Here is a 27,075-nt window from a genome sequence, read left to right as displayed (position 1 = left end):
AATACTGGCCGACAGAACAACCAGGAAATCAGCCTCACTCTGCTTTCTTTTCCCTCTTCCAAGAAATATTTATGTCATTTATAGTTTTTAAGTGATCATTTCATAAATTACATTTGCCCGGGGCCTCGTTTTGCTGCACCCTTCTCAACAGAGGGGAACCTTGGTGCAAGCACGTATGGGTTTCAGTGTTCTCTCCCAACCATCATCTTCACATATGTATGCGTTTCTATAATCTTCAAATCATTTCTAGAAAAAGGCAATTTATAACTGAATTTCCTTTTTAGAAAAAATTTTTTAATGTTTATTTTTGAGAGACAGAGCGTGAATGGGGGAGGGGCAGAGAGAGAGAGAGGGAGACAGAATCCGAATCAGGCTCCAGGCTCCCAGCCGACCGCACAGAGCCCGATGCAGGGCTTGAACTTACAGACCATGAGATCATGACCTGAGCCAAAGTCAGACATTTAACCGACTGAGCCACCCAGGTGCCCCTTAATTTCTTAAATCTAGAAATTTAAGAAAATTGAATTTCTCAAGTCATGTTTTTTTCTTTATGGAAGACCATGTTTCCATGCCAAAGCAATTTTCTTCTTAAAGTGGTTTTAAGGGGCGCCTGGGTGGCTCAGTCGGTTGAGTGTCCGACTTCGGCTCAGGTCACGATCTCATGGTTCGTGAGTTCGAGCCCCGCGTCCGGCTCTGGGCTGATGGCTCAGAGCCTGGAGCCTGCTTCCGATTCTGTGTCTCCCTCTCTCTCTGCCCCTCCCCCGTTCATGCTCTGTCTCTCTCTGTCCCAAAAATAAATAAACGTTTAAAAAAAAAAAAAAAGCGGTTTTAAAAGCTGCTTTCACGGTTCCAAACGGTTTCATTCTACTTTTTTCATTTTAAAATAATGACACCACTTTAAAAAATGACACACTTTAAAAAAAAGACACCAGGGTGCCTGGCTCTGCTTTCTGCAAAGCTGGTAACCTCTCTAGAACTCTGATCCCGCCCATTCAACTGATGGGCAGCTACAGGGTGGGACGGTGGGGCAAGTTTGGGAAGGAGAGAATAATTGGGCCCAAATGGGAATTAAAAATGAACTATAGCTACAAGTAGATGGTACGCTGGGGCTGTACTTTACCAGCTCCTCCGTTTGGGAAGACAACCCTGGGAAAGGAAGGGGCCCTGACTTGGAATGAGCAGAGTAGGCTGGCTGGGGCTGAGCTGCTGCCACAACCCACCCCCCCCCCCCGCTCCCCCACCCGGAGACACCTGCAGGCTGGCTCAGGCTGGCAATGAGGCAATGAGAGAGAAGGAAGAAGATGCCGGTAAGGGAGGGAAGGACAACTAAGGGAAAGAAGTCATGTGTTCAAAGGAGAACAAAGGGCAGGGTACAAAGAGCTCCAAGTGGGGTGGCCTCACACCGCCTCGAGTTACTTCCAGTTCTGAAAATAAGGTCACAAAAATGAAGGATTTGTAATAACTTTTCCTGGCAACATGACAGGCAAGGAGAGAGGAGATGGGCAAAGGAAGAGAGGGGAAAGGCAAGGGAGAATGATGGGTGAGGGAAGGTTAAGCCTAAGCCTCAGCCTGGCCCTCTTCCTGCCCTGAAGGAGGGGCAGGTGCACGGGGCCATGCACTGGGCAAAGAAACCCACGCAAGGGGTCAACTGGACCTCAAGTTTCCGCATGTTCCACACACAAAGCCACCTATCCTAGAACCGTGGCCACTCAGAGAGGGTATCTGTGTCTTCATGTCAAGGTGATTTATGGGCTGTTTCCTCCGTGTGAACATACTCTGCACATTCTTTTTCTCTTTTTTAATTTTTTAAACGTTTATTTTTGAGAGACAGAGAGAGTATGAGTGGGGGAGGGGCAGAGAGAGAGGGAGACACAGAATCGGAAGCAGGCTCCAGGCTCTGAGCTGTCAGCACAGAGCCCGACGTGGGGCTCGAACCCACACACTGAAACATCATGACCTGAGCCGAAGTCGGACGCTGAACCGACTGAGCCACCCAGGGGCCCCGTATTCTAATTCACTGCAAAAGTCTGCATGCCGTGGACAAGAGAAAGTCAAAGGTTTACAGAAAATGCCAAACACGGAAGTCCACGAAGCTGCCCCTCCCATAATGGATGCCAGTCCTCATGAAAAGTTCATTTCCTCCCGCCAGCTCATATCCACTGGGCATGGGCCCCAACCCCTCACAGCTGGCGGGGCACAGGACCAGCCTCCTCACCTGTCCAAATTCTTTTCTCTTCCTTCCTTGCTGTGACCAGGAGAAAACTCTTCCTGTGACCAGGAGAAAACACTGCTTATTCCTTATTCCCAACCCAGGCTTCCAACCCGGGACACAGTTTTCATGAGGAATTCTGGGATAGGTGAAATGGCCATGAAATTATGCAGTGATGAGCCGGAGTGATTTGTCTGAATGCGTTTAGGCAGACCTGGTTTTACCCCCTGAGCCATCCCTCCATGCAGTGAGTCTCAAAGGAGCTGAGTAAGAGGGGTTAAGAGCCAAGTGGGATGGAATCGTGTGGGGCCTCCAGGCAGTGGGAGAGTCAGGAACCCTCACAATGCTGGGACCCGTGGAGCACAGTGATCTTCAGGTGGTTTTCACATTTGTTTCCAAGCAATGGGATCCACCATTCAAACAAAATCTCGCCCAGAATCTGATATGTAGAGAAATCAAAGGCTGGAGGTCGGGGTGGAGGCCAAATCTGCCCAGGCTTCCCTGTGTCCTCACTGGCAGCTGAGGCTTCTTCAAGGGCTCCAGGGGACACAGTGAACCCAGGATCCGGTCTGAGGAGCGGACGCCCAGAGACATTAAGTGTCTTCCTCAAAATCCGATGCCTTAGGAGTAGACATTTGCACCCCACCTGCCTTGCACCCTGCCCTATCCTCCAGTGAGTGTGCATGGCAGGAATGGTCCGGCACAGAAACCCACGACATCACGCCTCACAGCCATTGGCCCCACGACTGCACACTCCACCACCCAAGTCTGAGCCCAAATGTAATGTAAACGGTGCTGTCGTGAGAAGTAAACCTTGGAGGGGTGCCTGGGTGGCTCAGTCGGTTAACTGTCCGACTGGATTTCGGCTCAGGTTACGATCTCACAGTTCATGGGTTTGAGCCCTGCACTGTCTGCATGGACAGCGTGAAGCCTGGTTTGGATTCTCTCTCTCTCTCTCTCTCTCTCTCTCTCTCTCTCTCATAAACAAACATTTTTTTAAAAAAGAAAATAAACCTTTGAATCGCCTTCATCTCAAAAAGCATGGAAGTCAAGCCAAATACACAGAAATGGTTGTTCTCTATCGAACAAGAAAAAGAAGTAACCTAGCAGCGGAGCTGAAATCTTCACTCTGTGCGAAGGGGACCGGCTTTTCTAAATCCACAGATGTTTGGGTCACATTCAAAATTTGAGAACTGCTTGTTCCCTCCCGCCCTCGAGACATCACCTCGCCCCGGGACCTTGGAGTCTCATCTGAGCTTCAAGACAGAGCAAACAGAAAGCACGCTAGGGTTTAGTGAACAGCAAGGAAGGGGCGATGAGACGGTTCACTGATGCCGTAAAAGAATCTGTTTTAAGTTGGGAAGAAATGTTGAGTTCAGATGGTCCATTCAGCATGCTGCCCTCCAGCCCTGGAAATCGCCACAAATCTTTGAACTTAAAATTCTTGGAACCAACAGGCCAAAGTGCGGCAGTAGGAAAAAAAAGCAAAGAAATCTAAACAATCTGGGTCTTTGTGGTTGGCCTATCTCCATCACCACTAAAATCATCACCAACCTAAAGCATTATTAGCCCAATTAATAGCTTTAAGTCACTCGCTTTGACGAGGCTACTACTTGTGGCTTATAAATTCGAAAGCCATGCACAGAATGGTCCCAAATGGAATTTTATTTTATTTATTAATTTTTTTTCACGTTTATTTATTTTGAGAGAGAGAGGGGGAGACAGAGCATGAGTGGGGGAGGGGCAGAGAGAGAGGGAGACACAGAATCCGAAGCAGGCTCCAGGCTCTGAGCTGTCAGCCCAGAGCCCGACACAGGGCTCGAATCCACAAACTGCAAGAACATGACCTGAGCTGAAGTCAGACGCTGAACCAACTGAGCCACCCAGGTGCCCCTGAATTTTAGAGGTAAATCACGAAAAATTCAATCTAAAGCATCTGTCAGGTGCTCCCTCCATATGAATTTCAAGACCGCCGATTATGGGATGCCTGGGTGGCTCAGCCGGTTCAGCGTCCGACTCTTGGCTGCAGCTCAGATCATTATCTCACAGTTCGTGAGTTCAAGCCCTGCACTGGGCACTTGTCAGTATGGAGCCTGCTTGGGATTCTCTCTCTGCCTCTCTGTCTCTCTCTCTCAAAAATAACTAAACGTAATAAACAAATGAAGAAACAAGTGTAATTGTTTTAACAGGTATTAAAACAAAGAAAAGAATTAAAAGGAAATTTATAAGAAGGAACGTAGTGCAAAAAAGCTTATCAAAGGTGAGGGGACACTATTACTATAGCATAGACAATAACACTGCTTATTCGTTATACGTATGACCCTCTGGGTAGTTGGGGGTAGGGAATGAAGTCTGATTCATCTTTGAAAACTGCTTCCCTCAACAACAGAAGCCAGCACTCGCCAACCCAGCCAGGACAATTACCTGGGGCAACACCTTCGCCGTATGAACAAACGTTTTGGAAAGTTATCTACAGAACTTACCCACACACGTCCCCTCCTCTGAAAACTGATAGCCTTCCACACACTCGCAGCGGAAGGTTCCAGGGTGGTTATTGCAGATCGCGTGGCTCCCACACACCGAGGGCTGTTCTGAACATTCATCGATATCTACAACAAATTTTTTCAACAGGCAGACTTTTAAAAACCACTTCTTCAAATATCACCAGGTATAATAAAATAGAAAGCATTTTGGCCCGTGAAGGGATCAATTTTGAAACAAACTGTTCTATATTCCAAAAGTAGCGTTAGTAAATAGTGGTTTTTTTCCTGGGCATAACTTTCGAGAGAGATCTCAAGGTCCTCCTGCTGTAAACGTGGGCTTCCCGTGCCTGTCCTGGGATTAGCTGCTGAGCCTGGAGTTCACCAACACCAGAATGGTACACACATGTCAGAAAGATGTGCGGACAAGTGTCCAGACCATGAGTAAGCCTCCTAGGTTACTGAACATATGTAAATATATGCTCCTCAAAAATATTACCTTTCTCCAGTTACGGTTACAAAGCAAAGTCGAACAATGTAAAGCCTGACTGTCAATTTTTGAATGTTACCTAGAGCTTAATGCTCTAAAAGGAAAGCTGTTAACTCACAAGGTTGTAAATGAACTAGCCGGGTGATGTCCTCTTGCATGATGATACCAAAGCCATCACATGGGGTAAAGTAGAACCAAAAAAGCATATGCTTTGGAGCTGGACATACTGGGGTTCAAATCCTGCCTCCTTCAGTTACCAGCTTGTGTGCTCTTGGGCAAGTGGCTGACTAGTCAGCCTTAGCTTCCCCATTAGTAAATAAGCAAAGTACTATTGACCTTGAGGGGTCCTTCTGAGGATGACACAAAATGGATGTAAGGCAGAGCAGCACCTAGGATTCTCAAGAAATGTAGCTATTATTCTAATTTTTAAGGATTCAACCTATACAACCAGCCATGGGAATGGATTTGGCCAATTCTAGGAAAATGGCCCTCCCATGACCTCTAGGCATCGGGGTCCAATCTAGAGCTAATCCCACAGGAAGCCTGGTTGGCCCAGACAAGAAACCGAGCTAACCTGTCATGACCCTGGTTACCTGTCCACTGATGCGTTGAAATAAACACAATCACACAAGGTCTTTCCCATGCCAACCTCATTCTCAGAGGGTACAAGGTTACTTCTGGCATTTCTAGAACTCAGACACGTAGACAAATTTCATGATGGCTGAGAACAGACAAGTCTCCTCTACCCCCCCCCCCACCACTCCCCCCCCCCCCAATGCCTTAAGGTGAATCTTTCACACTTGGGAGACAAAGCCTCATGCATCCACCACCTAGTCAGTCTCTTCACTGGTAAAACAAATGCCCCGCTGGCCTAGTGGACGTGGCACAAGATAAGCATCTTTGCCGCACCATTCCCGTACCCACGCAAAACCCCAAAACAAACGGTAACAGCTTTTTGAAAATATACTGCAATGAACGTTCCTGCGACACGTTTAAGATACAAGGTCTCACACAAGAGGACGGCTCCAGGCACAGCTGGAAGGTCACGGAACAAAGCCCCCTCCCCCAGCAGCCTCTTCCATGAGACTGGGGTGCGGGCGCGGGGATATTGAGCAAGCGTGGCCTCCACAGCTCTATCCACCAGCTGCTGCTCCAACAACACAGGAGAAAAAAAAAATCATTCCGGCTTCCACGGTCTCCATGCGTAACCCTCAGAGGACACTCCCAGCACAGATGTCTGGACGCCCTGTACAGACGGCAGGACTCCACGGCTTCAACGCGATTGCCAAAGCACAACAGCACAGAAGCAAAGCTTTTCAATCAAAGGGACAGGACAAAATCGCTAGGGGAAGTTTTCCAAGTTCCATTCGCCCCCGGAAGGTTTATGGCAGGGCAGCTGTGAGTTTCAAAAAAGCTACGTAAGTGATTAGGAGGGAGCTCAATCCCTCATGTCCTAGGTGCTACTGGCCAACAGGATGGGGGCGGGGCTCACGGGATGATGGAGGGGACAGTCCCCTGGCACAACCCACACCTCCATAAAAGTCTGCACATACAATCCAAGCAGGGTAACACTTTTTCTTTAGAGCAAGACTCTAGCAGTTTCCCCACTAGAAGTGCACAGTCCTTAGAGTGTGGAAACTCTTCCTAATGTCTAATTTAAACCCATACCCCCACCCCCCTTCTGTAAATTGAGGCTAGGACTTTAATTCTTACTTTATTGGAAACAGTGCATTGGTGATAACTGTCCCTCCTAAAATCTCACAGTATCTGTTCAAAGTTTATTTTTCTTATTGTATTATCCGGTCAAACTCTTCTTTGGGAAGACATTTCCTCGCACACAGCTCATTCCCTAACCCGAAAGGAAAATGCTGGACTATTCCTGTAATCACTGCTTCCTTTTTTCGTTTTTTTCAGAATGGCTATTTTTCATGTCTTTTCAACAACTCTAAATGGGTCCCTTTTATAAAGGCCAGGCTCTTTGAGGAGGGGACTTGTTCACTTTGATTTAAGTGTCTTGTGTGTGCTCAAGAGATGACAGGTTATCCACAACCATCGCTACAGACTCCCAATCGAGAAACACACGGAAGCCGTTCTGCCAGGCACCCGAGCTCTTGTGTTTTCATCTGGAGACCTTCTCCAAACTACCTTCGAGGGTCACTCTGCAGTGTCTCGCCAACACCGGGCTTGTTCAGGATGCCAACTATCATTATATCCACATCACCCAAACTGAATTACAAAGGATCGTTCTCTTCTAAGTCATTTTGCAGGTCAAAATAATGCATGAAGTGATTTGCCTAATGCAATTTCCTATCAATGGCCTCATGTCTCCATGCATTAACACTGTGAGGCATGTTCTAGTGACCCAGAACAAAAAGCAGCCTGACTGGGAATCTACCCACATTCCATGGTGCTAATCTGCCAGAGCAAGGACTAACCCCAGAACAAAAGCAAGTCCCCACATGACCACCTGTCTTCCTGCGTGACTGCATCAGAGAGTTTTCTATGATAGCAATAGATTATGCAACGTACGGCTGGTTGTGCCTTGTGAACTGAATTAAGTGCTCCTTCTGCAATAAGCTCAGGTACCAAGAGTGGAAGAATTAGCCAGATGTCATGGCCCAGCAGCAGTGGGTTGGGGCATCTCCATGTTTTATTAACATTCTGTTGGCATATGAAGTAGACACAGGGCCATGTAAAGACTAAGGACGTATATGCTCCCCCCAAAGAAATGAGGGACCCCCTGCATGGTGTCCATCACCATCTTCGCAGCGCTGGGAGATCTCTGCTCACTCGTGCTCTCTCTCACCCCCTCTCTCTTACACACACACACACACACACACACACACACACACACACATACACACACAGGACCATGCTTTTCCAAATTCGCCTGAGCCAATTCAGCCATTCAAAACTGTTGGGCTATCTGGGGACATATTGGAAAACTGATGACCTGAGGCGATCAGATCCCTTCTCGGTGGTATGTTCCAAGGAAGGTGAGCCTCCGGTTGAATTCTATCCCATGTACAAAGCTATCAGCAGGCTGGCTAAACGACTATACAGTCTGCTCTTTTCAGCACAGGTCCTGCTCTCCATGATTTCAGATGCCCCCACGAGGACCTCACATAGAGTTCACTCTGCCACCCTTTCTGTTAAATCAGCACATGAAGCGTGCCATTCATCAGAGAGTTGGATTCCAGACCTAAGGCATCGTTCCCAAATTTCAGGGCTTCTGGGCTCACCAGATTCTTACACCCGAGTCATTCAAGGGGGCTGCTCATCTTTCTGGCCAAACACACTTGTGTATGCTGCTCCTGCGCTAGGGGGATCTACTTCTAGCATTCCTTAGGGTCACCAGTGAGCCCTGGGTCACAGATGTCGGGAGCTCTGGTTGAAGCACCTGACTTCCTGGCACTAGCTGCCTCTGCTGTATGGACTCTTCACTGAGTCAGGAATCCACCAACTGGCCCTTGCTACTGGACTTGATACATCACGAATGTATCAGGATCCAGCTGTCTACGTGCATGTATTAAAAATTAAATTATAATGAGGGGCACCCAGGTGGCTCAGTCGGTTGAGCGTCCGACTTCGGCTCAGGTTGTGATCTCACAGTCCGTAAGTTCAAGCCCCGCACTGGGCTCTGTGTTGACAGCTCAGAGCCTGGAGCCTACTTCAGATTCTGTGTCTCCCTCTCTCTCTGCCCCTCCCCGCTCATGCTCTCTCTCTCAGAAATAAATATTTTTTAAAATTTAAAAGGCAGAAGCGAAAGAATGGATCTCTAGAGCTGCTGGAAGAAATGAGATGGGGTTTGCGGGGCACTGGACACCAGCAGTGCCTGGGTTCCTTACAGGGACCGTTATATTATTAATGTTAGAAACAGCGCTGACTTCAGCTTCCCTTTAAACCTGTGTGCGGTGCGGCTTTCTAAATTCTACTCTGCTGCTCGGAGTCTGTGCACTGGACCAGATGGAAGAAAGGGACGGTACCCCTAACGTGAACACGGGAAACCCAGGGTGTGGGGCTTAACCAGGCTCGGCAGGCCCACCGGCATCTCCCTCACCCACGCTCCCTCGCCACACCCAGCCCTCCAGTTTGTAGGATCTGGATACCCCCTCCCAGCTCGCTTCCCACCCCCCCACAAGTCAGAATGGACGGCTGTACCAGAGCAGGTCCTCCCGTCCCCTCGGAAGCCGATGGAACACTCGCAGGCGAACTGAACCCCGGGGCCGGGGCGACAGGCCGCGTTGGTGTCGCACCCATGAGTGCCGATGTAGCAAGGATTCTGAAGGGCATCGGGGGAGCCGTCTGTGAAGGAGAGACATTAAAGCCAAGTGAGTATTCAGAAACGCCTGCCGGTTTTCCCCCTTCCACAGAAAGGAAGGCACAGCTGATGACCAGGAGAACAGCAGTGGGTCCTGGAACAAGAAACCAGACTCCTGTGTCACCAGAGGGCAGCATCGGCAAACTACATCCCTCCAGATCCACGCCTGCTTTTGTAAATAAAGTTTTATTGGAAACCAGCTGCATGCATTCACTGGCGAATGGTCAATGGCTGCTTTTGCGCTCGAATGACAGAACTGAGATCCTGTGACAGACGCTGCATAGCTGGCAAGGCCTAAAATGCTCACATTTTTAAGAAAAAATGCGCCAACCCCGATGCCCAGAGCTACAGTTGTCAAAGGACGGAGAAAGACACCAGCCCTCCTTGTCCTTTGTGGGGCTACGGAAGGACAAACGTGGTCGGCTGGAGAAGTGACCCGGGTGTGGGGGGACCCCACCAAAAACAACCGACAAAGAGAAAGACCTTGATACCCAACCCCAAAGATATGGAACCGCTGGGGCTTGGAGATTCGGATAATGTGAAGTCTGACGCCGAGATGTCATGCTCGCTCTCCAGACGCCAGGTCCTTGCACGCAGCCAGAAGCATGCACAGACCCGACCTCAGCCCCAGCAATGTGCTGCCACAGGCAAAGGGCATCGTAGGCGCTGTGCCTGACTTTCATCAGACTTTATTCAGATTTCCTCAGGCTCTGAGCACACATTCCATTCAAGGCTGAGCATGAGAGTGCTCTAAATGCCCTGCTGAAGCCAGCTGTAGCCTTTTGGATGGTCCGCTCTGTGGGGTGACTCAACGGGTTAGCATTCTTCACCCCAAACAGAACAATGAAGAGGCTTTAGGTTAGCAGAACAGAGATGCCTAGGCTGAGAATCACAGGTGATGAGATTATTTCGTCTGTCAGGCCATATTTTAGCATATTTTCATCTTCTCACTGAGAGTAAAACGTGAAAAGTAACGCGCAAAAGAGCGGAGATAGATGTGCGGGCAGACACGCGATGCCCAATCCGAGCTGCCATTCCTACCCTTCACGGGACCGATGGAGTTGCTGAGCGCATAGCGCAAGATGCTCTCCTCCTGGTTGTACAGGACGAACACACTGTCCACTGAGAGCTGCTGGGTGTTGGGCAGGGCCGGCCGGGAGGTGTCGTGGGCGCACTCCTGGAAGGTGATGGTCTGGCGCCACTGGTAAGTGTAGATGGTGGAAGGGGCAGCGCCATCTTGCTCAGGCTCCATCACGGTGTACTCCCGGGTGGAGGAGGATGTGATCACTGGGATGCGGTGCGGTGCGGTGCGGTGGGAAGAAGGGAGACAAGGCAGGGAGACAAAGGAGGCAAGAGGCTTAGTCAAGGGCTTTAAAACTACTGGCAGTATTGCCTGCCCAGATGAGAGATCAGATGCAGCAGGTTGCAGAAGGCCATGTATTTCCGTGTTGGGACTCGCTCTGCTACCTAGATTCCCATACTATTATTGGGATTGTCTGCATCAGTAATATGTATTCCTTTTTCTCACCACGTGCTCTTTAGAAGTTCTGAAGTCACCCAGAACCGCCCCAGAGAGTAAGGTCTGGTGGAAAGAGCACACGCGGGGAAGCAGATACATCTGAACTTACACCTTGCACTACCACTCACAAGGTGTGTGATCACAGGCCGGTTACAACTCTAGCCTCGGTTTCTTCTACAACATGGGTTGGGGCGCGAATGACATAATGCATGTAAAATTTCTGGTCTCAAGCGGGCCACCACTATTAAGATAAACTACCATCTACGGAGCATTGACCGCGTGACCAGCAGAGCGCTAACTGCTTCACGCAAGTTATCTTACTTAGGATTCAATAAATAGGGGCTGCTATGTGTGACCCTAGATTAAGCAGTTCTCCCATATAAAAAATGAGGCACTAAATGGGTTTCAATAACCAGTTTTTGAAAAATTACTAAAGTGCTGTGAGCCAACCTCAACAGAGAGACAGCCCTCCCCACTCAGAAGAGCCTCCTTTTCCCCCATATGATGAAACTCTCAACTTCCTATTTAAGAAAAAAAAAGAATAAAAGGCTCTTTATATTTGTGTGCTCTGATGTAGTTCATAACAAAAGCCAGAAGATAAATAAAAGATCAGTGTAAGCTGCCTCCTGTCCAGCTCCCATGTGCTTGTGCTGCCAGAAACACCATCTGGTTGCAGGCTGACCGCAGACTGGGGTCCTGTTCCCCAGCTCTTGTCATCCCCGGGAGAGCCCAATCAAGCCACAAAGCCCTGGTCATTAGCACAACCTTTGTGGATGGCAATTTTATAAGAGCCTTCTAAAAGTTCCTGTTGTTTGGCTCAGCAGTTCTATTTCTAGGAATTGAATCTTAGAGAAGAATCAGAAATTTGGTCAAGATTTCTGATGGAGATGGTCATTTCAACTCGTTACAAGATGGGAAAATTGGAAATAGCTTAAACTTCAGAAGATACAATGGTTTAGGGGCGCCTGGGTGGCGTTCAGCTCTTGATTTCAGCTCAGGTCATGAGCTCACGGTTCATGAGATCAAGCCCAGCATTGAACTCTGCACTGACAGCGTGGAGCCTGCTTGGGATTCTCTCTCACTCCCTCTCTCTCTGCTCCTCCCCCATTGTGCTAGTGTGTGTGTGCACACACACGCTCGCTCTCAAAATACATAAACGTTAAAAAAAAGAAAATAGAATGGTTTAAAGTAATAGCCGTATAATAGTACAGACTCACTAAGCAATGTTTTCAAAGCCCACTGAAAACGAAGATATGATAATGTGATATAATTGCAATTTTACTTAAATAACAACTATATACCCAACTGTAGAATGTGTAATAGAAATGCATCAATGTTAAATTTCCTGACTGTGTGATCATTGTACTGTAGCCACGTAAGAGAATGTTCTTGTTCTTAGGAAAAATAGGTGACTTATTTAGGGGACGGAAGATCACAACAACTACAACTTATTCTCAAAAAATATGTATAATTTGTGATATATATATACACGTATATATATATATATATATATACGTGTATATATATATACATGCGCATATATATATATACACGTATATATATACACACACACACATGAGCAATGGAATGGTAAAATAAAGGTAGCAAAATGTTAACAATTGGTGAAGGTTCATAAATGGCAAATGTAAACTATGTTGTTTTCAACTTTTTTTGTAAATCTGAAATTATTTAAAACAGGTTAAAATATAGAGACATACATATGTACATATATACATACAGTACATACAGATATAATATCCATGCTGTACGTTATATCCCCGGAGACTTATGAGATCTATGTTGAGATATTACATATATATGTTGGGGTATTTTATATATAAATATATACGTATGTATATATACACACACACACACACACACACATATATGGGGAAAAGGCTGAAAGGAAATAAATGCATTTAAATCTAATAATAATGGCATGGTTTTACCATTATGCTTATTTTCTTTTTTGAACGAATTTTCTACAAGTGTGTGCTATGCCTGTAATTAGGGGAAAAGGTGATTTTAATAAGCTAGCACCCATCTATTTCCTGCTCCGAAGCCCAGGAGACAGTGCTGGGGCTGCAGCGGTGGGCGGGCCGGAGGCCAGGACTGCCCCCCACCCCCCTAGCCCCACCCCCCTCCCCCACGGCGCTGGCTGCTCACCCCCGGGGGAGTAGTGGTAGAGCTCTGTGTAGGGCTCGATGTGCACCGAGGAGCCGAAGGGGATCTGCGGCACGCGGCCCTCCAGCTCCGTGGTGATGGTCAGGTGTCCGTGCTCGTCGATGCCGCTGAACCGCTGCTTGATGACCAGCTTGCCCGGGTACCCCACGAAAGTCACCTCGGCCTGGCGGGTGAACTCGCCTCCTGGAAAGCAAGGGCAGTCTGTCACCTTGCCGTCTGGGAAGCCCCCTCCTGTCAGCCCTAGGCTCACGGCGCTGCGCGGGAAGGAGGCCAGAACCTCCTCTACAGGTGCTTTAGTCTGATTGCTAGAAACGGAGCTGGAGACACGGAGGACAGAGCGGGGATGTCCATGCGGCCCCACTGAGCGATGCGCATTGGAGAGACACTCCTTCCCAGCCCCACCCCTGCATCTGAGATGGGCTCGCTCAGGAATGGTGCTGAAGAACAGAGGACCAGCAGTGCTAGGTACCGACTGGGTAAACCAGCACACGTCCCCTAACCCCGCTGAGCCTCCATTTCTTGGTGATAAAGGAGTGATCCATTCTGCCTTGTGGACACCAGAAGAGGTAAAGGATGTTACAAACTGCTTTGCCAAGGGCACCTGGGTGGCTCGGTCGATCAAGCGTCCAACTCTGGATTTCGGCTCAGGTCACGATCTCACGACTTGAGGGATCGAGCTGCACCTCCAGCCGCACCTAGGGCTCCATGCTGACGGCACAGAGCCTGTTTGGGATTCTTGTCTTCCCTCTCTCCCTCCCCCATTCTCTCTCTTTCTCTCTCTCTGTCACACACACACACACACACACACACACACACACATACACACACACTCTCTCTCTCTCTAAATAAACAAACATTTAAAAAAATGTTTTTAAAAAGTGCTTTGCCAAACGTCAAGCGTTCCCAGATGCCAGTTACAATGATGATCGGCGTAACAGCTAAATGGTGGTCAGGAAGGGGGAGTGGCTTAGGGCAAACCCTGGCCACTACCAGAAACCACCTGAGGAGCACTTATAACAGGTGTTGGCTCAGGAAACCTCCTTGGTCTGTGCAGGGCAGTAGCCCCAGACAGGCAACAAAAATACCTGCCCCCTCTTCCACATTTGCACACTCCCATTACAGCAGGGGTGCTGGCAAACGATGACCCCAGGGCTAACTCTGGCAGGCAGCCCTTGGGCCAAGAATGCTCCTTACATTTTTAAATGTTTTTTTTTTTTTTTTTTAAAGTCAAAAGAATGATGGGACGCCTGAGTGGCTCAGTCGGTTAAGTGTCCGACGTCGGCTCAGGTCATGATCTTCCAGTTCGTGGGTTCGAGCCCCTCATCGGGCTCTGCGCCGACAGCTCAGAGCCTGGAGTCTGCCTCAAATTCTATGTCTCCCTCGCTCTCTGCCCCTCTCCCACCCATATCAGTCTCTCTCTCAAAAATAAATAAGCATTAAAAAAAAATTCAAAATATCACCATTTTAATTAGCCCCCATATAAAGCAACACCAGCATGAAACGCTGTGCAGGGAAGGAGCGCGGGTCTGACTGCAAAGCTCAACTCTGCCAGCCAAGGAAAGAGCATGTCTGCATGAGAACATGAACGAGGTTATAATACTCAGGATATATATGCCTGAGGGGCAGAGAGAAGAAATATTAGGCCAAACATTAGATATCTTATGGGTAGGTCCACCCTTTTCCAAATATATATCCTCTCCTTTCTGCAAATGGCCACATTTCAGCATGTATTTACACTCCATCACTTTTGGAGGGTTACCCTTATAAAGCCCAGAGACCCTGCTTTCGGGGTGTTTCCACAACAAAGCCATGGCTGAGGCTCCAGCGAGGGGAGGCAGCGGTGGAGAAAACGGAGGCGGCGGCTAGGTCCCTGTGACCCAGAGCAACAGGCTTCAGGTCCCGGAAGCGGCCGGAGAAGAAGAACAGAGTCTCCTGCACCCAAGCTGTTCCAGAAAAGGGCCTCTAGCACGCACAGGGCTGCTGGCCTCAGCGGAGACCGCGACTACTCTATCTACGGAAACCTTCCTCCCAGCCGTACGCCCCTGTGTCCAATAAAGACTGAACTTTCCCGGGCACAGCCTCTAAGAAGCTTCGAGGAAAGTCAGGTTTTCTAAGACGCAGGAGGATTATGTTTATCAGGCTTACTTTACCAGCTAGAAATGACAGGTTCCTTTTCTCCAAGCAGACACTGAAGAAACGTCAACTGTCAGTCCAGATTGGTTGGGAATCTGGAGGCAGGCTTGATAACCAGAATGAGGGAAACTGTGAGCCCCACACTTTGGGGCGTCAGCGGGTATAAAATGACATCACTTGCTCTGCTGGAGACTTCTAAATCCCGCCCCACATGAAATCACCCCCTGATCGCAATGCAATTCTAGATAGCTTTAATTAGTACACAGTAATGAAAAAAATTGATGATTTTGCCTCAAAATCTTATTTCTGGAGCCACAAAATGTTCCTCAGTAAGTTTTTGCAGACAGGAAGTTCCCTTTGCATTCACCCCCCCAGCCCCCCCACCCCCACCCCAGGGCCCCAGGCACCATCGTGTGGTCCATTAATTTCAACGTCTGAGATAAATCACCTGTGATGCTGAACCCATTCTTGAATCCATCTTGTTCCACCGCAAACATCCATCCAATGATGCCTCCAACAGGGGCCAGAGGAAGCAGAGAATAGCCGACGGTCTCGGGAATGGTGCTGATGGCTGTGTACGAGCGCCCGTGGTTCATCACCACGTAAGAGTGGAGGTCGGTGTTCTCGAAGACAATGGGCACCGGGCTGTTCCCCACCAAAATCCTTCCTTTCACCTTGCCGTTAACTCGCTGCGGGGAACCTGAGCAAGAAATAAAGAAGCCAGCCTTTTAACAAAGAGTAACATGCCTGATGGGACCTGTACCTGTAAAGCAAGTTAGATATTCCAACATCTTGGGGCGCCTGGGTGGCTCAGTCAGTTGAGCGTCTGACTCTTGATTTCGGCTCAGGTCATGATCTCACAGTTTGTGAGTTCGAGCCCCATGTCAGGCTCTGTGCTGACAGCACGGGTCCTGCTTGGGATTCTCTCCCTCCATCTCTCTCTCCTCTCTCTCTCTCTGTCCCTCGGCTTGCTTTCTCTCTCTCTTCCAATCTCAAAATAAATAAACATTTTAAAAAGAAAGAATTAAATTCTATCAGTTACTGACGGCACATATCTTGTTTCTCTTCCTAGAGTATAGGGACAGGACTTTCCTACCCAGCTCCTTCACTTGGTCTCTGCAGAGTTTTCTGCACATATTTAAGTTCTTAATGAAATCTGTTGAGTCACACTAGACAGAGCGGCTTGTACCTGACCGTCATCGCTCATGTGCAGAAGACCTTTCACTATGTTCGGGATGCCCAAAGGTCACTGACAAGCCAAAGCATACACACACAATAACTACGCACACAAATTGTGTCACTGCACTGGGGAATGCTATTAAGTTGGGACGACTAATATGAAAAAAATGCATCCCCTAAACAATTACAGAAACAGGCAGGAAAGCCAAGTTAAGGAAACCAAACAAATTTTTTCCACCAAACCTTGAGCCAGAAAAATGTTTCCAAAGTAGCAAGAATCCAACAAATATTTAAACCACAGAACTATTATGGGGCGTGTATAGAATATCAAAATATGTAGCTGAACAGTTTGTTATATCTGAGCTTGCAAAACAAGCACAAACTGCTCAGCATTTCCAGCTCTGATATTTGGCATAGAAAGAGCTAAGGAGGCTGCTCTTTAAGAAAAAGTTTTCAGTGTCGATTCTAGAAGCTTGTCTCAGGGTGAGAGAAGCATAAAAGGCAAGCCTAAAACAAAGAAGCAAAGGCACACCATACCTGGGGGGGTGGGGTGGGCTTTACATTTACAGAAGTTCAAAACATCCCCCTAAATTAACATGAAAAGTACACATAATTTTCTTTCATTGCTTCAGATAGTGTTTAACAAAACTCACTTTATCTCGTTGTGACCCAGAGGAAAAAGAAATGTTTTTAGCAAATTAACTGATTTTACCACAGCTATGGCTGGGGATGCGAAAAACAGAAACCATTTCTGCAACTGAGTTTTATTTAGTCAAATTTGCAAAGCAGTTGAGGTTCCCTGTGAGACACAAGGAAAATGGCCGGTGACAAGTGAGGTGACTTGGTGTCTGAAGGGGACAAATGTTCAGTATGGTAGGGTTTTTGCTGGTTTTAATTTTATGGCCCTAACCTCCTGGAGGCCTCACTGTCTGAGCCCCTAGACCTTCACCGAGAAGATTCTTCTCACCTGAGAACATCGAGACTGGCTGGTCCTCTCGGGTGCAGAGCTCAGAGCTGATGTCCGCCCACAGCTGAATCCATTTTGGAGTCAGCCCCCCATGGGTCTGGAGCCCAGAATTAATTGGCGTGCCCCCTTATGCTCTGCCATCATCGTGCTGTGATTTTAGAGGCATGGGGGAAGGACAACCCAAGGGGAAGGGTGACTGGACTAGACTTTTCCCCACTACAAACTCTGGTCTACAGCCGCCCACGTTGGCCCAGCTGGGGCTTAACAACCATTAGGCCAGTCAGGTCTTCGAGCAGCGCCACACGGGAGGTTGGAAAGAAAGCGAGGGAAACGAGAGGCATTAACGATGCCAGGTCCAGGCCGCATTATTTCAAAACTTCAGCCTTTGTCCAACACTAGGGGCCGTTGTGAAGATGGGCTCATTTCAAAGATGGAGGAAAAAACAGCACAGGAAAGAAAGAGACCTCACCGTGCTAGAAAAACGGGCATTCCCCGAGAAATACCCTTTAGGAGAGGATGACAAAGAATGGGAACGAGATCTTAAATATGATTGCCCTACTAAAAAGACTACCCACCTTTAGAGATCGGGGTAAAAGCCAACCTTTCAAAACAAGCACCAGAACAGAAACTCCACTCCCTCCTTCCTCCCGCACAAATCGAACACACCAAAGCCGAGTACCTTCTGCGACACACTGTCGGCCGTTCCCGGTGTAGCCAGCAACGCAGCTGCAGCAGAAGCCCGTGGCGAAGTCCCTGCATTCCGCGTGCACAGAGCACTGGTGTCTGTTGTTGGCACACGTCTGGCGGGAATCCGTGTTGTAGCTGAATACTGTTTAGGCAAAACACGGCACACCGGTTAGCGTGTGCATGGCGGTGGACCAGGCTGGGTTAATGACACTGTGCGCCCCCAAGCCCTTCCCGTCTGCTGGGGGGATTCCAGGACAGTGCTCACACCTGTAGCTTCTTACGTAGTATGGTGGCTGCAGTACGCAAACCACGAAGGCAAATGGGTCTAAACGGGGTTTGAGACATCGCAAGGGTGAATTATTACAAAATGCTATAATCCTACGTACTGGGTCATGCAATCAATATTATCACTGTATCGACATTAGGCTACTACCACCAAATACAATCTTAATATGGGATCCAGGTAATGTAGCCACATGGGCTTGACATTTTGGGGCAGATCGTACTTTTTTTTTTTAATTTTTATTTATATTTGAGGGAGAGACAAGAGCGTGAGTGGGGAGAGGCAGAGAGAAACTGAGACAGAATCCGAAGCAGGCTCCAGGCTCTGAGCTGTCAGCACAGAACCCAATGCGGGGCTCGAACCCATGAGCTGTGAGATCATGACCTGAGCTGAAGTCCAACGCTTAACCAACTGAGCCACTCAGGTGCCCCTGAGACCGTAAATTTTTTTAAGTTTATTTATTCATTTTCGAGAGAGACAGAGGGTGAGTGGGGGAGGGGCAGAGAGAGAGAGAGAGAGAGAGAGAGAGAGAGAGAGAGAGAATCCCAAGCAAGTCCTGCTGTCAGGAGCCTGATGTGGGGCTTGAACTCACAACACTCGAGATCATGACCTGATCTGAAACCAAGAGTCAGATGATGAACCGACTGAGCCACTCAGGTGCCCCTAAATTTTTTTTTTTTTTTTTACTGTTATTTATTGTGGTAAAAGAAAATTACACATATAGATCTATCTCATAAAATGTGTCATTTTAATGACCTAAAATATTTTAAAACTTTGTTGCCTCTTTCTTCTCCCCAGGGGAAACCTCAGAAGCCCTTATACTCAAAATCTGATTCAAAGTAATTCTTTAGTCATCCTTGGTCTAAAGGCCTTTGACCCAAGAAACAAAAAGAATTTCTATTTCAAATTCCCACTTCCCAGGTTCATTTTATTAGAGCTATGAACTAGCTCATTAAAGTTAATAATCCAGAGCAAATTAATTTGCAATGAACTTCAAAAGCACAAGAGGGATGGACTTTCAGAGGGGATAATGATCCAATTTATAAGTGACTGTTACGAGGGAAGATTAAAGTTTAACCTCAGGTGGATTTGATTAGTCTACACCCTCCGAAGGGAATTTCCAGTGTGTATAAGGGTGGCGTTTGGAGCTGGGAACATTCGGGACCTGAGCTGAACACACAAGATGTGACTAATTACTTCAGCTCTAGCTGTGGGCCCAGCTCCCAGTGGGTCCCTTATGGCCTGTGTATCTGTGGGTGACTTTTCAAAGAACACCGGGAATGTACTGCTGGCTACAGGAGACTGACCTTTCTAATAAAAACAGTGGGATTGGAGGGACAGGAAACATCTGTTCTAGACACATTTGGGGTTCAAGTCTAGGCTTTTACCGGTACCAAGTAATAAACCACCGTAAGTTGTTGGTGCTAGGTATGATGAAAGCTTCACAAATGTTATGTCAGAGACACCTAGACAGGGAAAAGCAAAATAAGATTCCAGACTAAACACCTACAAGTAAATACACCCCACATGTCTGGGGGGATCAGTCTGGAACAAGTTCTACGAGTAAACACACCCTACATGTCTCGGGGAAATCAGTCTGGAACCAGCTGTAAGCACAGAGTGCCATATGCTAGCTGTTAGCATCACCCCAAGAAATCCAGGGTGCAGCGTGTATAGGGGAGCCCTGAGACATGAGCCCATGTCCTCATCATGCCAGTAAGGGGTAATTTCCCCATTTCTGTGCCTAAAAAGTAAGCACTCTTCCCCTGCCCACCAGATCTTGTCCATGCTTTGGGATATTCGAAAAGAACAAACACGTATAAGGACCTGGATGAAACAAATGAGAAGGAGAAATAAAACAGAGTGAATCATGTGCAACGGAGTAGATTTTCCCGGGGACCTTAAAACTTCGTAGTAGAAGCAGGAAAGAGTCGCAGTAAACAACATTTAAAGGCTTGGGCCATCTCATTTATATGAATGTTAATGGATTATGCGTCAGCCTGAAGAGCGAAACATAGTAAATACAGTTTAATTTGAACATCTTTTATACGACAAATCAAAGCACGCTGGAGCCCAAATGGTTTTCCCTCAGAATGCAGCAAAAATCTGATAGAATGTGGTTGACTAGAAGAGACTGTATTTTAAAACTATCTTTAAAAGAGGGCTCTGTTTGTGCTGCATTTTTAAATCTTCACAAACCAACTCTGAAGCTGACAGGACCGGGGAGGAAAAATAATCAACCATTCTCCTTCCAAAACCAAGAGGAAATAAACGTCAAAGATAAACTGCGTAAATAGCCAAAGAAACTTCGAAAATGTTTTTTCAGGTGGGTGAATACATTTCTGATCCCAGAAGTCACCAATAAGAAAATCAGACTTGCAAAATAATTCCAAAGCACTTTTCTCTTTAAAACGACAGAAAGGAGTAAGGGGAAACTTGAAAGAGCACCCACTCAGCAGTCCCCCCGTAACCACAGCCCTAATCCCAAAAGATGGTTTGGAGTCTTTGAAGCCATCAGGCCCATCCACCGAAGCTCTACGGCTGAGAACGGGGTCTGCCTCTACTTCCCCAGCTCACGTCCTCACAAACCACCATGTGAGACACGCAACTGACATCCCCCCAGCAGGACTCCTGTCTGGAAGCCCAAGTGTCCAGGAACATACCAGCTGCAACCTCAAAGGCCTTACCCACTCCTGTTTCCTCAACTTCATCCACGTCTATGACCTGTGGGTGCTGCTGGTGAAACCTCTCCCCCGGCAGCTGGAAAGATCTGGTCCTCTCCGTAGGAGGTCCGGGAGGTCCAGGGGGCCTCTCGGTGGGCAGGCGGCGGGGGGAGAGGACCCAGGGCACGCTGTGCACGCTGGGGTCTCCGCTTCTCGGAGCCTCATAGGGGAAGGATGTTGTGCCCACGTCCTCTAGGCCCAGATGTGTCACCGAGTCGTAATCTTCATCATCATATTCTGCTCCGTCGTCCAGTCCGAGGCTCACGTCGGAGGGCACTACACCGCTGGCTGTGGCCGGGCTCCCGATCTCAAACACCCAGACGCCCTGCTGCCCGGAGTTACTGCTCCTAGAGGAGAAGGATGGGCTTGTTAAAAACAAGCCAGCAACCGCAAACCGCCCCCACTAACCAAGCAGAAGGAGCCCTGGGGGTCTGGCATCAGCCTGAAACCTCTGGTTCTGTCACGGTGCTCCTAAAATCCTTGTAGTCTCTGGAGTGACGAGATGGGCTTTTCTCTGCCAATGAACGAGTGGTGGCTGCAACCCTGGGGAGCTTCAGGATGGGGGCGGGACAGTAGAAAGACCAGGGCAAGGTTGGAAGGTTGGAACTTTCAGCCCCACGCCCTGACTTTCAGAGAGGGGAGGGGGTTGGAGACTGGGTTAATCATCAAGGCCGATGAGTTTATCTATCATGCCTATGTAAAAAAAAAAAAAAAAAACCCTCAACGATGAGGTTGGGAGAGCTTTTGCGTTGGCGGGTGGTGTGCCCAGGGATAGCATGGAGGGTTCAAGCCTCCTCTCCCCCCCACACCTTGCCCTATACGTTTCTTCTATCCGGGCTGTTCCCGACTTGTATCCTTTAAAATAAACTGGTGGGGCGCCTGGGTGCCTCAGTCGGTTATGTGTCCAACTCGGTTTCGGCTCACGTCATGATCTCAAGGGTTTGTGAGTTCGAGCCCTGCATTGGGCTCTGCTCTGACAGTGCGGAGCCTGCTTGGGATTCTCTCTCTCTCTCTCTCTCTCTCTCTCTCTCTCTCTCTCTCTCTCTCTCTCTTTCTCTCTCTCTCTCTCCCCCCCTCTCTGCCCCTACCACACTCTCCCTCTCTCTCTTGAAATAAATAAATAAACTTTAAAAAAGAACATTTAAAAATGAACTGGTGATAGTAAGAAAAGTGCTTCTCTGAGTCTGAGCTATTCCAGCAAATTATCCAACCTGAGCGGGGTGGGGGTGGGGGGTGGGGTCACAGAAACCCCCAATTTATAGAGCTGGTTGATCAGAAGTACAAGTGGCAACCTGGAACGTGTGGCTGGCATCTGCAGTGGGGCCGGTCTTACGGGACTGAGCCCTTAACCAGTGGGGTCCGTGCTCACCCTGGGCTGTTAGTGTCAGAACTGAACTGAATTGTAGGATGTCCAGAGAGTTAGAGTATTGCTTGGTATGGGGGAGGGGGGGGGAATCGCACCTATTTGGTGTCAGAAGTGTTGTGAGTGAAAACAGTACAGACTTGGATGATCAGAAATCCCAAGCCTATCAGCCATGGAATCTTCGACAGGCCTCAGTTTACCTTTTTACGTTCCAAAGGTACGGTGAGATGCAAAAGAGATTCAGAATCTAAAGGCCTCTTGTAATTAAAAAAACACAGCAGAATAACCCTAATCTCTCCTCTCGGCACCATGTTTACTGTTCTTATGTGTCTGTGATCGGAAGTGCTCCTATCAGAAACTACGCAAAATGACCAGCTTCTGCAGCAGAAGGAGGGGACAGACGTTCCTCGGTGGGGAACCCTGAGCAAGATGCTGGGGTGGGACGGGGGGATGAGGATCCAGAAAGCCCCGCAGAAATAAGATGTGTATTCAATCTGTCTCCCGGGGACTTCCAGGAAAGGCAAGGGTATACAGGACCTTGCTAGCACCAGCTCATGAGAACCAGTTGTTAAATGTTAGCAATTTTGCAAGCCAGTTATTAAACACAGCCATTGTAAGCAATTAAATTACGTAAACTTATAATTAAATAAATTACATTAAAAAAACAAAGGCAACAAATACTTGAAACTCATCACGTTGATTTATTTTACGATCGCCTACATGTTCTGGAAGTTATTGAAATCTATTGCATCTGCGTGCTGAGAATGGTTCTCTTCTGAGCTCCATGGTTGAGCAACACGAAATGGGTAGCCGGAAAGCGGCCAATAAAGGAGAATTTACACCATGGAAATAGGCAAGAAGTATAAATGAGGGCTTTCCTCACCCATATAAAGCCAGTTGCTAAGCAGGCCATTAAGTCAAGGGCAGGGGAGTTTTAGAGTCAATTTGACAATATGATGTTGAGGGAGGGTGTTCTTTCTTCATTTTTTAAAGTATACTGGGAGAGGAAAGATTTTAGTTTCAGAAAAAGTAGTCTGAGCTTTCCCCGCTTCCGCCAAATTCTACGAAATAGCCCAAGAGAGCACTATTTCTGTTGTGAGAATTTCTCCCCTAGTCCGTGTGGCGGGAGAAGGTTTTTCTCAGCCCTGGGTTCATAGCATGAGATAGGGTTTGAATAGCTTTTATTTCTAACTTTATACTTGCAGAAGAGATGGTAGAAAGAGTTTCAAATGAGTATGAGATCTAAAAAATAGGAAACCTGCTCATCCTAAGAGTGTATTACTTTTAGTTCATCAGGAAAAAAACACTACATAATATAAAAAACTACATACAAAATTTAAATCTGTGGGAACACTTTTAGGTAATGTTCCATAGTGCCCATCATATCATATATCATCCTTAGTAAAATAATAAAATGATCATCTTAATAATGAAATGATCACGAAGGGGATAATCGACTGAAGAACAAAGAAAGCGTACTTGGCCAAATTTCCAATTGATTCTCTGTCGTTGGCAAATATGTTATAAGCTCCATCGCTCTTCCATATAAATCCTTGTACACCTTGACTGAATGCAACCACAGCGGGAACTTGGGTCTCATCCTTCTTTGAAAATGTCGTGTCGAACTGCAGACCGTCTTCAGGATAAAGGAAAATGGCGTAGGAGCTGGAATCGGAGGAGGCCAGAACAGCCTGGAATGTGTTTCTCTGTGAAGATGAGTTGAGGTTGAGTTACTCAGGAAAATATCGATGGATCTTAAATTGTTCTATTTCCCAGACTACACAGAGAACATCCAGGGATGGCAGTATCCTCACCTTATTCTAAAAGTATTTTTGTAGCAAAAACCAAGTATTCCAGGATGGCTCCACTTAAATATTTCTGAGCCTTTGTCAACATGAAATTTTCCAATTAATGAACGAATACTTTCTGCATGAAGGTTAGCCAAAAATTACAGAGATGTTACCTCTAGACCTAAATCTTATGTAAGTTAGCAAATTCTTATCCATAGAATTTGTTTCCATTACTATGAAACTTACTCAAACATCATGCTCAACAGCATTTAGCATACATCTGTTGAGCCCAAGCAACACAATGTAAGAAGAATCGTGAGCTCTGGGAGAAAACAGATGTGGATCCAAATCCTTGCTTGACTCATCATGGGTTGTGTGACTTTGGGCCTGTTACTTAAATTCTCTAAGCCTGGATTTCTGAATCTGCCAGATGGAGAGAAAACCATTTACTTCGCAGAAATGATAGGAGATCTGTGTGAAATATGAAGGACCAGGCACAGAGACGATATTCCTTAAATACTGGTTATCTTTCCTATAAATACATGGTCCCTGTGCTTGAAAATTTCTGGTCCAGATGGGAAGACTGACATGTGAAGAAAACATTGCAAAACTAGGGGACAGGGGTGCCTGGCTGGCTGAGTCAGTAGAGCATGTGACTCATGATCTTGGGGTTGGGAGTTCGAACCCCATATTGGGTGTAGAGATTACTTAAAAATAAACTCTTGGGCGCCTGGGTGGCGCAGTCGGTTAAGCGTCCGACTTCAGCCAGGTCACGATCTCACGGTCCGTGAGTTCGAGCCCCGCGTCGGGCTCTGGGCTGATGGCTCAGAGCCTGGAGCCTGTTTCCGATTCTGTGTCTCCTTCTCTCTCTGCCCCTCCCCCGTTCATGCTCTGTCTCTCTCTGTCCCAAAAATAAATAAACGTTGAAAAAAAAAATTTTTTTTTAAAAAAATAAAAAAAAAATAAACTCTTAAAAAACAACGGGGGGCAGATTCTTTAAGGGAGTTGTATCCAAGTGCTATTGCAGCCACAGAAAGAAGTGCCCGATGCTGGGAGGGAGGGAGCAGACAAGGCTGTGCAAGTTGGGAGGCTCAAGTACAAGTTCGACACCAGCCGTGGGAGTCGGGGAGAGGCTGTCACCAGCAGAGAGGAAAGCAAGTCCAAGATATTGGGGGGGGGGGGGAGCAGGATGATCAGAGAATTGCTAATAATTTCGTGTAAATTGTGCTGCAAAGGGTGTGTGGAGAAGTAAGGGGAGATTAGGCCCAAGAGGCAGGCAAGGGCTCTGCACAAGGGGTTGGGCATTTATCACTCAAGTGACAGGGACAGACACTTCAGAAATGGCAGGTTTTAAGCAGTTTCCAAGGACGGCACTCACACAGATACAAAAAGCAAACTGTGTCACGCAGGCCCACGACAGACTTTCCCCAAGTGTGTTCTGTGGGACGTAACGGGTCTTATTTGGGAGGGGAAAAAAGAATCTGGCCAAAAGGTTTGGGGACTCCTAAATTTTTTTTAAAAATTAAGCCAGTTTCGGGGCTCCCGGGTGGCTCAGTCGGTTAAGCACCTGACTCTTGGTTTCTGCTCAGGTCACAATCTCACGGTTGGTGAGAATGAGCCCCACACTAGGCTCTGTGCTGACAGTGCAGAGCCTGCTTGGGATTCTCTCTCTCTCTCCCTCTCTCTCTCTCTCTCTCTGCCCCTCCCCTGCTTGCATGCTCGTATGCTCCCTCTCATTCAAAATAAACAAATAAACTTAAAAAGAAAATTACACGGTCTTCTTTATCATAGGACTTTTCAGAGTGAGTCACCAGGAGAGAGAGAAAGTTTTGCATCTCCAAATTTATTTGCCCAGGGGGGGCTTTTTTCTCAAGGACTCTCGTACAGGACTGGGTGTTCTATGGTACACACTTTGGGAACCACCAACCTGGAACCTCCTGTGTTTAAAGGGAGTGGTTTGGGACCTTTCAAGGTTCTCTCTCCTCTGTAATACTGTAAACATTAAATAATGGCGGAGTGAAATTATTTTTCTAAGGAGAAACAGAGGCATGTCCTGAACAGTGACTTCAGATCTAGAGATGGCTTCTCGACTCACTCAAGTATTTTCCTTCCTTCAAGGAAGAGTGAAGTGTGCAAAGCTAACCTGTGGAGTATTCGCACTTGTACCTGGGTGAGCGCTTACCTTGCCTTCCTGGGCGGGGTCCTTGCTGGGCCCTTGGTAAGGGGCCACGGATTCCCAAGTGACAACCACCGCGCTACTGGGCTGGAAAGAGATTTCTGGGAACCCTCTCTGGACACACTCCGCTGCCAGCCGAGTGACAGAGGGGGATAAGTCTTCCCGGTAATAAACCTTCCCAAAGCCATCTGTCGTGTCCAAGTCCGCCAGGAAAGGTGCAACTACTCCGAAGGTCGGTGGGAAGAGCCCAGGGGAGGATTCTTTGGCCGGGGGTTCACTCATGGCAATAATGCCATTTGTGGTGACCTGTACAAAACCAAGCATAGTTACGAGGCATGCAGGGAAAAAAAAACCGTCTTCCTCAGGGACTCTGAACTGCCACTCACAGAACACTGCCACAGGCACCCCCCCGTCCATCAAATACAACGGAACTGGAGAAGGGCAGGGTCCCGAACTGTAAGACTCGGGACTGCCCTCCTCAGCAGGATGACCCAGTGGAAGGTTCCAGGGGCGAGAATCACAGGACCTGACTCTGGCATAGACCAGTCACCCAACCTCGGACACGTGTCTT

General features: G+C 47.7%; 1 protein-coding gene across 1 annotated transcript in view; it reads right to left on the bottom strand.

The window, feature by feature from the left end:
- Positions 1–27,075, bottom strand: part of NID1 (nidogen 1) — an 84,263-nt gene that overhangs the window by 28,835 nt on the left and 28,353 nt on the right. The window contains exons 2-10 of the mRNA XM_003993899.6: positions 26,511–26,810; positions 24,018–24,244; positions 21,140–21,522; positions 18,162–18,311; positions 15,785–16,036; positions 13,186–13,386; positions 10,542–10,787; positions 9,341–9,484; positions 4,693–4,818 (exon numbers count right to left, since the gene is read on the bottom strand). Coding sequence (XP_003993948.2) covers positions 4,693–4,818; positions 9,341–9,484; positions 10,542–10,787; positions 13,186–13,386; positions 15,785–16,036; positions 18,162–18,311; positions 21,140–21,522; positions 24,018–24,244; positions 26,511–26,810 — 2,029 coding nt within the window. The remainder of the gene's footprint in view (positions 1–4,692; positions 4,819–9,340; positions 9,485–10,541; positions 10,788–13,185; positions 13,387–15,784; positions 16,037–18,161; positions 18,312–21,139; positions 21,523–24,017; positions 24,245–26,510; positions 26,811–27,075) is intronic.

Source organism: Felis catus, chromosome D2 (genome assembly GCF_018350175.1).
Source record: "Felis catus isolate Fca126 chromosome D2, F.catus_Fca126_mat1.0, whole genome shotgun sequence".
Lineage (NCBI taxonomy): Eukaryota > Metazoa > Chordata > Mammalia > Carnivora > Felidae > Felis > Felis catus.
This window is presented reverse-complemented; position numbering and strand designations above follow the sequence as displayed.